The sequence below is a fragment of the Gymnoscopelus microlampas genome (genome assembly GCF_963454915.1).
Source record: "Gymnoscopelus microlampas genome assembly, chromosome: 22".
In the NCBI taxonomy this organism is placed as follows: Eukaryota; Metazoa; Chordata; class Actinopteri; order Myctophiformes; family Myctophidae; genus Gymnoscopelus; species Gymnoscopelus microlampas.
Genome location: NC_139959.1, coordinates 30065834 through 30076907, shown reverse-complemented (window position 1 = coordinate 30076907; position 11074 = coordinate 30065834). Strand labels below are relative to the sequence as shown.

Sequence of the window (11074 nt, the reverse complement as noted above, 5' to 3'; positions counted from 1 at the left end):
TTTTTGGCTCAAGTTCTCCTCAGAAAAGGAATGCTAGGGTTCAAGTGGTTAATGTAAAAAAAAAAATCATCACACAAAGATTTGGCGGACCCCCTGTATTAACTCTGAGGACCCCCTCGGGGTCCCGGACCCCCTGTTGAAGACCCCTGCTTTAGCCTGTCAGCCATTACTGACGCCCAATCTTTCAGCAAAACCTGTCCCTCCCACCTCCCCCTCTCTCTCTCTCTCTCTCTTGATCACATATGGCTACATAATATGTAGCCATATGTGAGATATATATAGAGATATATATAGTACATACATATATAGGCTATCAGGCATCGTAAACCTACCTGAAATAGCCTGGTGTTTATGGAGAAGCCGTTCCAGTGAGCTATAAATGCAATAAATAAAAGGACTCATAGCTCATCAGGGAGAACGCATTTTAAAGAAGTAATTTTAATAGCAAGTTGGAATGATAGATTTTTCTAAGCAGATGAAGGATGTTAATTCCTCACTTTTTGTTTTGTTTTTTACTCTGAGAGTATACAATTGTAACCAAATGAACCCCTTATACGTGTCTATTTGGCTATCTTTCTGTACTCTCAGAGTTACATTAATGGAATATTTGTATTGTGCAGCTCGGGGGTATACGTTACAATCATGTACAAATATTACTATTATACACAGTGGTTCTCAACCTGTGGGTCGGGACACCCAGGGGGTTCCTCACATGATTTTGTGGGGGTCCCCAGATAACAGTAAAGTGAAAATGTAAGGACTTTTAAGACCTTTTTAAAAAAGAAAAGAAAAGAAAGAAATTGCATTACTGCATCACAAGTAATCAACAAACTATAAAAACTGGTCAAACATTGGCCACATTGCCAAATAATATAAGAAAGAGGCAAACATTTAGAAAATAGCCGATCCACGAGCTTGTAGATCGTCTATTTTCACAACATTTATTTGTGGAATCAGGGTGGGGGGTCCCCAGTTCAAATATGATTATTTTGGCCTGAGAAGGTTGAGAACCACTGCTCTAACACAGTGCAGCTTTGAAACGGTTGAACTTCAGTGCTTGCGGTGCAGAGCCGTGTGAAAGTGGGTCCACCAGATCACACAGCGACCAGGTGATTCAATTGATCACATGTGATCACATCTGAGTGGCTTTCTCCAAACTCTTGGCTGCGTCCTTCAATTTCCCCACCAGATCCTGAAAACAACGCAACATTGTTGAAGACATAATATGATAGAGATCTCTCTCTCTCTCTCATCATCGTTAATTTATTTCAACACACGTTGGATTAACGAGTGTTTCTTTAAGATGCCATCCCCCCAAAATTAAAATGTGCGATAACAGTTAACGTTTTTATTTCCAGCTTAAGACCTTTTCATATAGTCTAATAGCCATTTATATAAATGCTATAATTAAACAAGTCGGTTTAGAGAGCTTAATAGCCAGTGAATATCACTTCCTCGTGAAGGAAAAATATAGAAAAGAAAGAAAAGTGTGGTGCTAAATCTATATCATCACTAAATAGCCATGTGTCCACTGTCTAGAAGTGAACTAATACTCCACCTGTAGCTGTTCCACTGAGCAGCTGAAGTTGATGTCTTCAGTGGCTCCCATCATGCCAGCGTTCTGTCAAAAGCAAACAAGTTACCAGTGGTAGTAAGTACATTTACTCAAGTACTGTACTTAAGTACAAGTTTGAGGTATTTCTATCTTTACTGGAGTATTTCCAATTTTCAATACTTTTACTTCTACTCCACTACACCTCAGAGGCAAATATTGTACTTTTATGCCATTATAATTATTTGAAAACGTTAGTTACCGATTACTTTTATATTGTGGTATTGCTACTTTTACTTGAGTAAAATGTCTGAGTATAGGCTACTTCTTCCACCACTGCAGCAGAAACGTGCTTAATAAAACTTCAACAGGAGAAACTGCACAGCGAAATCCAAAGTGTTCATTTAACTCTTCAGAGTTCAGAGTGGAAAATAAAGAAAGAAAGTGAAATGAAATGTGTTTTAAAGCTAATCATGTATAATGGGGCAGGCTATATCATACCTCGACGTTCAATGAAAGGAGGTAGAAGGGCTCGTTGACCTTCTGCATGTGTCCATTCTGTCATGGGAATAAATACAAATTACATTTTCGTTGCCGATTAGGCTACATGAAAACTGAGCCTTACACAAAGTAAAAGTCTCAGTGTTCATTTGTCCTCTTCACACACTACAATTGAATACTATTAACAGTTTGCAAAAAAAGCACTCAAGTAGCCTATACCAGGGGTCTTCAACGTTTTCAGGAGAGAGATGAAGCAGGGACCCCAACTATATTGTATAGCCTACAATTGTGTTTCAGATAAACTTTTGCTGCTTTTTTCCCCCCTCTACATATATAACTCTTTGCCAAAAAAAATAGCCGATCTACAAGCTCACAACGCGTGAGCTTGTAGATCTGCTATTTTTTGGCTAAAGTTCTCCTCAGAAAAGGGATGCTAGGGTTCAAGTGGTAAAGGTAAAAAAAAAAATCACATCACACAAAGATTTGGCGGACCCCCTGTAGTAACTCTGAGGACCCCCTAAGGGTCCCGGACCCCCTGTTGAAGACCCCTGGCCTATACTGTTCAATACACAAGTACAAAAGGATTAAAACCCAAGAAAGCACCATGGCTATAGTTTCCATTGGGTATGTGTGTGTATTCAATTAGACTGAGCTAAGTGTGACATACCTTCATGTGGTATTGCAGACGCCATGATACATCATTAATGTGCGGTGGACATCTCCCTATGCTGACATAAAAAACATGTTTACAGTTAATATATCGTTGCTGTCAGGCAGAAGCCTCTCATCGACAGATTTTTCATAAATCACAGCCCTACTTCATAGAATGTCGCACATAAGTCGTGGAAAATAGCCAACTTACAAGATCACATATACGTTTTTGTGTTAATATAATCGTTGCTGTCAGGCTCAGGCAGAAACCTCGTATCTCCATCTTTCAACTTTTTATGTTTAGTTTTTTTTCTTTCATAAATTTGACAGCCCTTCTTCATAGAACATGTCGTATATAAGTCGTGGTAAATAGCCGACGTACAAGCTCACAAAACGTTGCATTGTTTTTTTAAATAACAGCCTAATACACATTTAAAAGGCAATGGTTTTGAACAGGTGCAATCAGCAATAAACAACTCGCGAACACAAACAAATACACACTTATAAACCCTAATGTGTAAAAAAAAAAAAAGCCCAAAGCCTATTAAAAAAAGCAAATTTTCAGGGTTTTCATGTCATGACCTTTGCGCATAACTCGTGAGCGTGACACGCCGCTTCAGTCCAGGTCGGTATGAAAAGCAATGGTGTAAAGTAACGAAGTACATGTACTCAAGTACTGTAGGCTGTACAATTTTGAGGTATTTTTTACTTTACTGTAGAGTATTTCCAATTTTCAGTGGGCTACTTCTACTGCACTAAATCCGATCTCAGAGGCAAATATTGTACTCTTACTCCACTACAATTATTAACTCTAGTTACTAGTTACTTTGTAGATTTTGATTACATTTCGGCCATTTGAAAACAACAGATCTGCTATTATTATACATTTCATACATTTGAAAACTTGTGAAACTTCTGCATACTTTCTACTTTTGGTAGTTTAAGTACATTTTGATACCAATACTTTTGTACTTAAATTCAAGTAAATTTTGAATTCCAGACTTTTATTTGTAACAGAGTATTTATACATTGCAGTAATGATACTTTTACTTAAGTAAGAGATGTGAGTGAACTTTTTCCACCACTGAAAACAGAGATCGTTTTCCTCAAGCGTGCCAAGTTGCCAACCCAATGACAAAAGGAAGGATCAGCATTGATTCATTACAATGTAGTTGAAGCTGCCCTTTATAACGCCTCATAAACACACGCTTGTCATACGCAGTCTCTCCCAAATGCAAACTTATAATGACGTTTATTTGAAAACAGTCAAACGACCTCTAATCTAAATCACAGAACAGCAAGATTGATCTCTAATCTAAATCACAGAACAGCAGATTGATCTCTAATCTAAATCACAGAACAGCAAGATTGGTCTCTAATCTAAATCACAGAACAGCAGCTTGATCTCTAATCTAAATCACAGAACAGCAGATTGATCTCTCTAAATCACAGAACAGCAGATTGATATACAAATCGCAGGGATAAAACGCAACAACTAACATGAGAAAAATAATTCTACAATAAAATGGCAATTGGATAATATGAAAAGCTAAACAAAGAGTAAAGTTTTTTTTTTTTTTTACTAAAATATCCACTATAGTCAACCAATACAAAAGTTGTGCATTGTGCAAATTGGGCTGGGTTTAAATTGCAATTTTGTGGTCTAGTGAGTGAGTTGGCTCAACCAGCTGCATGTGTATTTTACTTACCTTGTCAAAAGAGCCTCTAGTTGATCTTTATGTTTCTATAAAAGGAAAAAATGATTGAGACAAGAAGGGCCAGATTGGAAGCTATATAATACATCAGGGGTCTTCAACGTTTTCAGGCCAAGGACCCCCTAGCTGAGAGAGAGATGAAGCAGGGACCCCCTCTATATTGTATAAAATTGTGTTTCAGATAAACTTTTGCTGCTCTTTTTTCCCTCTACATATATAACTCTTTGCCAAAAAATAGCCGATCTACAAGCTCACAACGCCTCACAGCGCGAGGCGATGTGAGCTTGGCTTGTGAGCTATTTTTTGGCTAAAGTTCTCCTCAGAAAAGGGATCCTATAGGGTTCAAGTTGTTAATGTTAAAAAAAAAATCCTATCACACAAAGACTTGGCGGACCCCCAGTGGTAACCCTGAGGACCCCCTAGGGGTCCCGGACCCCCCGTTGAAGACCCCTGTAATACATGATCATATATGAATGAACCATGCATCACCTGAAAAGAGTCATAGAATATTTCAGTTCTCTCTGGATCAAATGAGACATCTTCAAGACATGAGCTGCAAGGACAAAAAAGAGAGAGAGAGGGGAGGGGGGGGGCATTTAATGCCAGAATATGCTATTAAAATGTATGCAAAGGTAATAAGCATTAATATAACCATTTCCAGATTGTTTTTTCTCCAATCCTTTCAGGATGTACAGTATATTTACTCCAATAACATGCTGCATGGAGTCCTGTCTGGACACATCTGTCATATTACTTTACATCCAGTGGTGGAAGAAGAACTGAGATGTTTTACATAAAAGTAAAAGTGGCAATACCATGAAGAAAAAAAAGAAGTTCCAAAGTATGGGCAACAAAACATAAGTACCAAATTTAAAGTAGATTTTTTCTAAAATGTTCAAAGATGTTTGAGAATAGAAGATCTGAGCTCACAACGCGTCACATTGGCTATTTTCAAATAGCCAAAGTAATGGTTTGTAACAATAATCTAACTCTAATGTGGACCCCAGTTAGATATAGCTGGTTGCTATGGCATCAGCTTAATTAAATCAAATCAAATCTCGTACTATATATAAAGCGGTCCAATAGTTATAGTGGAGTAAAAAGTAAAATAGTTGCTTCTGAGATGTACTAGTGGAGTAGAAGTATAACGTATCAAAAAATGGAAATACTCAAGTAAAACCATAGCTTAGAATCGTACTTCTACACTGTACTTGAGTAAATGTACTTAGTTACTTTCCACCACTGTCTAGATCTATGCATGATTCTATGATCTCGGTTATACACATGATTGCTGAAACATTGCTTCTCTTCTGTTGCATCAACTCTTTTTATTGTGTAAGTTCTATTATTAACAGCAAACAACATTTCTCATCATCCTATATTAGCCCCTACAGATCTGATTAAGAAAAAAACAGGTTAATACCTTCAATAGGCTACTCTGATAATAATCAGAGTGTTAATGTCTAAAAACACTTAGGATGATGACAAAGGCTATATGACATTTGAAACGACTAGATGTTTTTGTTTATGGTCTCTACAACCCAATATATAATCTTGAATGCATTTTAACATCTTTCACAAGTCAATCATTGTTATGACCAATGCCAAACATTGTGAGTCATTTAACAGACACGGTTTTGACTCCTTAACAAGGCAGCATGCTTGCTATTAGTGCACATGTGGAATGTGATATAACCTGTCCAGTATTCAACTTAATATTACTTTGTCCATGAGAATACTATAGCAGATGGAAGCTTCAGTGTAGTAAAACCAATGTTTAAACTCTTGTCACTTGGATTTGGAATTAATTTAGACAAATTGTCATCAATTGCCATTTTGCTTATGGTCAACGGTTTTAAGTAAGCCTCCATTTTAAAAGATGTGTGTCACATATAGTCCATAATATCTTGCAGTCCATTTTAACACTCAAAGTTAAAACAAAACTGAGGCGCTTGGCAACATGGCAACATTAACATGACAAAGAACACAAATACAAATTGAACAAGATTATAAGCTTGCTTGCTTGCAAATCTTTTATTAGTGAAGAATGTAAAAACCCATTCTGATTAAGACCCTAAAGGTCATGATCTAAAAACAGAACTGTTGTGCATAGCCACCATTCTCACAGTCTTAATACTTATAAATATAGCACATGACGCTGGCTTGCTTTGGGCACTTACTTCAAGGGCATTTTTTATTTTTAACCGTTTATCAATACAACCAGAATAGGCTGATCCTAAAAATGAAATATGGAGCTTAAATCCAGTCAAATTTGAGGGGCCTTGTTGACTGTTGTCTTATGTGATTGTACTGTTGTGTTAAATGTATCTTGTCTTTGGTGTTGCAAATGTTGGAAATAGTTGTATGATATCTCTCTTTGTCTGTATCTCTCCTGTGTTTCATAACTGTGGTACAAGACACTCTTGATGAAGGGTCCAGAGGGACCCAAATGTCATGTCAATTTGAATAAAACTGATGGTGCTGAGCAGGAGCAGAGTACAGGATTTTGGATCATGAATGTTTGTTCATGATTGCTTCATTTGTCACTGTCCAACGCACCTGCATCTGAACGAAGTGGACGTGTGAAAATGTTCTTTGCAAATAACTGTGGTGCTGCCATAACTGTTATGTTTTTTTCCTGTGGGATCAATAAAAGATCTAGGTGCTCCTGTTGATGCAAGACACATATTTCAGAACCTCTACAGAACAATAAAATATCATTAATCAATCAATCACATATTTTTTGTTGCAGGCTTTGTTTTGTAGTAGTTTAGTTTACCTTATCGTTGATTTGTCTGCGTTTTGTTTGACCCCCTCCAGTATGAAAGTGGTGACTGCTGTGTGACACTGTTTCAGGAGAATCTGGTCCACATGCTTCAACTCAGGCTGAGCTATAATAATAATCAGAGGGAAATATGTGAGAATGAGGTGTGAACGACCTGCATGCATGAGTTGTGACAAAAGGTGCTTTGTTCCAAGTGCAATCAACCTTCCCAATAAACTAAACTTAAGTGATGTTTCAACCGTGTCACGATACTGCGTAGAGTGTGCGTGTGTGTGTGTGTGTGTGTGTGTGTGTGTGTGTGTGTGTGTGTGTGTGTGTGTGTGTGTGTGTGTGTGTGTGTGTGTGTGTGTGTAACCACATTATCCTTGGCATTCTATCAACACCTTTCACAATTTTTCAAAGGTCCTCAAGATTTGTCAAAAAAAGACTATGCTTAATTCTTGAAATAGGAACAACTCATTTTCTAGCCATATTTGAATAATAAAGTTGCATCTGGTTTTATTCTATAAAGCACTATATCTTAAAGCACTTTATTTAAGAGATATAGCCTCATGAGTCGAATGTTACTTGGTAGTTGGTTTATTTGACAACATTCTAATTATACATTCAGTTTACATAATGTCAGCCATTAGATTGGTATGTCATGGTAGCATTATAAAACTATGATTGTGTCTTCCAGATAGGCATAGGCCTACACAATTAAAAACAATGAAAATCAATCATCATTTGCATGTGAATGGCACCTTTAAGAGCAATAGCTCCTTTTCCCCCCTTTCTTTTTTTGTATAGTAAGCCTACAGAATGTAGGGCTATTCATGATCATCAATATTTCAGTAAGATGTTTTAGAAATGCAGCCACAGTGAAGACACATATTGCATGCTTTGGACAAAAAGCCTTTTAAAAAGTCTGTTAAAACAGCCATTTGAAATTAGCATGAGGCTATGGGCTATTATGCAAATGTTGACTCATTTGGTGTCATTTGGACTATCAAGAGCAGTAATCAACTGAGCATTAGAGTGACTTCTAACACCCATTACACTCAACTGCCCAATTTACACATTGATCAGCCATTGTACGTTTTTTAACTAATGGTAATTTACTATGCACATGCAACTAACAGATCGCATAGTCTAAGTACCAAGGCGATCTGTTAACATCTTATAACGAAGGTTACCGTTGTTATAACGTTAGCAGATAGACACTGCTATCTGTAAAACGGTAGTCTCGCGTAGCCAGACCCCACAGAAAATGATTAGTAAAACGGTAAAACGCTACTATGTGTATAGGCTAGTAGTTGCAGGGGTCTTCAACGTTTTTCAGGGACCAGGGACCAGGGACCAGGGACCCCCCCCCCCCCCCCCCACCACCACCACATTTTTACAATTGTGTTGCTGATTAAACTTTTTCATAGATTTCATAGATAGCTTCATAGGATTTCATAGAATTTATATAGACTAGCACTATCATCAGTGGTATCAATTCATGTTTTTTGTTCCCACAGTAGCCTACTAATCTTGACCTCTGGCTCATGTTCTTGACCAAACCACTTTGCCAAAAATAGCCGATCTACAATTCACAGAGGCATAGTGAGCTTGTAGATCTTCTATTTGTGTCTAATGTTCCTCAGATTCACACAAAGATTAGGCGGACCCCCTATAGCAACTCTGAGGACCCCCTAGGGACCCCGGACCCCCCTATTGAAGACCCCTAGCTAGTGAATTAAAACAGGGCGCGTTTAGGGTTGAGATTCCAGCGCGAAGCTTTCTGCAAACGTAACAACGCAGCCTTTCTGTCCAAACCACAAACAGCTAGACTAGACATATCTGCTCTCATTTGGGGGGGGGGGGAGACGGGGGGGAAGGGAGAGAGAGAGAGAGAGGGGGGGGAGGAGGGAGAGATAAAGAGAGAGAGAGATAGAGAGAGAGAGAGAGAGAGAGAGAGAGAGAGAGAGAGAGAGAGATGGGGAGAGAGAGAGAGGATGGGGAGAGAGAGAGAGAAGAGAGAGAGAGAGAGAGAGAGAGAGAGAGAGGTCAGAGAGAGAGAGTAGGGGGAGAGAGAGAGAGAGAGAGAGAGAGAGAGAGAGAGAGAGAGAGAGAGAGAGAGAGAGAGAGAGAGAGAGAGAGAGAGAGAGAGAGGATGGGAGAGAGAGAGAGAGAGAGAGAGAGAGAGAGAGAGAGAGAGAGAGAGAGAGAGAGAGAGAGGGGGAGAGAGTCAGAGAGAGAGAGAGGAGAGAGAGAGAGAGAGAGAGAGAGAGAGAGAGAGAGAGAGAGAGAGAGAGAGAGAGAGAGAGAGAGCGAAACACCGGAAGCTGTGGATAAGCAAAGCAGCCCCAGCCTCAGACAAAAGACACCGATCGGAGGCACAGACTGATCGCGGACTGAAGCTTTATTCTTTACCTAGAACAGAGCGATCGTGGTGGGCGGAGAGCAGGCTGCGGTACGAGGCGTCCAGCAGCGCGGCGAAGCCCCGCAGGTCCAACAGGGTCGGGTCGGACATGCACTGCAGTCCTCTCTGCACCGAGGAGCTCAACTCCATTTTACACTGAGGAGAGGGAAGGAAACAGGGTTGCCAGACTCTGTGAGATAAATAAGCAACCAGGCCTAGGAAAACAAGCCCAAAACCAAAAGAAGCAACATAAACCTATATTTGCATCTACAGATATTTTTTGGGGAGAAATATGCAACTAGGTCTAAGAAAACAAGCCCAAAAGAAGCAAATTTAGGCCACATAAACCTCTATGTGCATTGGCTATTTGAAAATAGCCAGTCTACCTCACAACGCTTTGCGATGCAACGCACTGTGAGCTTGTAGATCTGCTATTTTCAAAAACTCTTGCAATAAAATGTGGAATATAAAAAATAAAAAAAAATTGGAAACATTCTAACAACACAAACCTGGTATGGGGCTCCCTGGCACAAAACATTTCCATTGGGGACAAAATTGATTTGGGGGTCCATGGCATGAAAATGTTTGAAACCCACTGGTTTAAACAGCAATAGGAAACACGTCCAAATAAGCAACTACACCTGTTTAGAAACAACAACAAAATCGCCACCCAATTTTGACAAGCAACTTTACAGAAAAACAAGCCCAGAATCGCTTATAATAAGTCGACATGGCAACACTGGAAGAAATTTGACCCGCGACACCGGATCACGTGATGGATCAGCTGATCTGATGCGTATGGAGCTGTTTGAAAAAAACTGCTCTCTCTCTTTCTCTCTCTGGAACTAGTTTCTTTCTCAAATAGTTCCACGTTAAAGACTAGGCTGCTACGTGTCGTATTAATCCGCGGACCCACCATTTGAAAACATTTGGTCAGGGATCTAGTTATTAGATTAAGTATACAATTCTATACAACTGTCTATATAGTCGTACGCGGGTATGTGAAGAGAAGCCAAACCTGATCTGAATTCCTCTCTCATTGGACTACCTTAATAGCCGATATACAAGCTCTCAACGCGTCACATGAGAGCGTGTAGGTCGGCTATATTTTTTTAAGCCCTGATGGACCTCCGGGGGTCCCTTACCCTGGTCCAGAGCGTTAGTGAGTTCTCAACTCACTAGCGCTCTGGACCAGGGCTAGGGGTCCCTAGCCGAGACCCTACTTTGAGAACCACTACTCTCTGCAGGATTGATCGATGTGAATAGCAGAGTGACTTCAAATAACATAAGTGCGGTGGAGGAATATCCAGATATGAGGATTCAAACTGTTGCCAAGTGTTGGCGGTGCGAATACATAGACTCGGACAAGTTCTTTACTTTGTACTTAAAATTACTTGTATTGCCTATACGTCTGACAATGCTAACAATAGGGGGGAAGCGAGGTGGAACAATATGTTGGCAAGTCAAGGTGAATTCAAACACAT

At 39.4% G+C, this 11074-nt stretch overlaps 1 protein-coding gene across 1 annotated transcript; it reads right to left on the bottom strand.

The window, feature by feature from the left end:
- Positions 1-416: 416 nt before the first annotated feature.
- commd3 (COMM domain containing 3) lies at positions 417-9746 on the bottom strand. Its single transcript, XM_084048419.1, has 8 exons — positions 9602-9746; positions 7199-7310; positions 4909-4972; positions 4414-4448; positions 2721-2781; positions 2054-2110; positions 1559-1621; positions 417-1192 (listed from the first exon to the last, which is right to left on the bottom strand). The coding sequence occupies exons 1-8, from the start codon at positions 9738-9740 to the stop codon at positions 1133-1135; spliced, it is 591 nt and encodes a 196-aa protein (XP_083904545.1). The 5' UTR covers positions 9741-9746; the 3' UTR covers positions 417-1132.
- Between the last annotated feature and the right edge of the window lie 1328 nt (positions 9747-11074).

Bases quoted from the DNA above. Each gene is read 5' to 3' on its own strand.
- commd3 (XM_084048419.1), bottom strand. From the start codon at position 9,740: ATGGAGTTGAGCTCCTCGGTGCAGAGAGGACTGCAGTGCATGTCCGAC. The intron at 1,622-2,053 runs GTATGATATAGC...TGCTTTTGACAG, and splicing joins TCCTTTCATTGAACGTCGAG to AACGCTGGCATGATGGGAGC. The intron at 1,193-1,558 runs GTGGAGTATTAG...CGTTGTTTTCAG, and splicing joins GCTCAGTGGAACAGCTACAG to GATCTGGTGGGGAAATTGAA.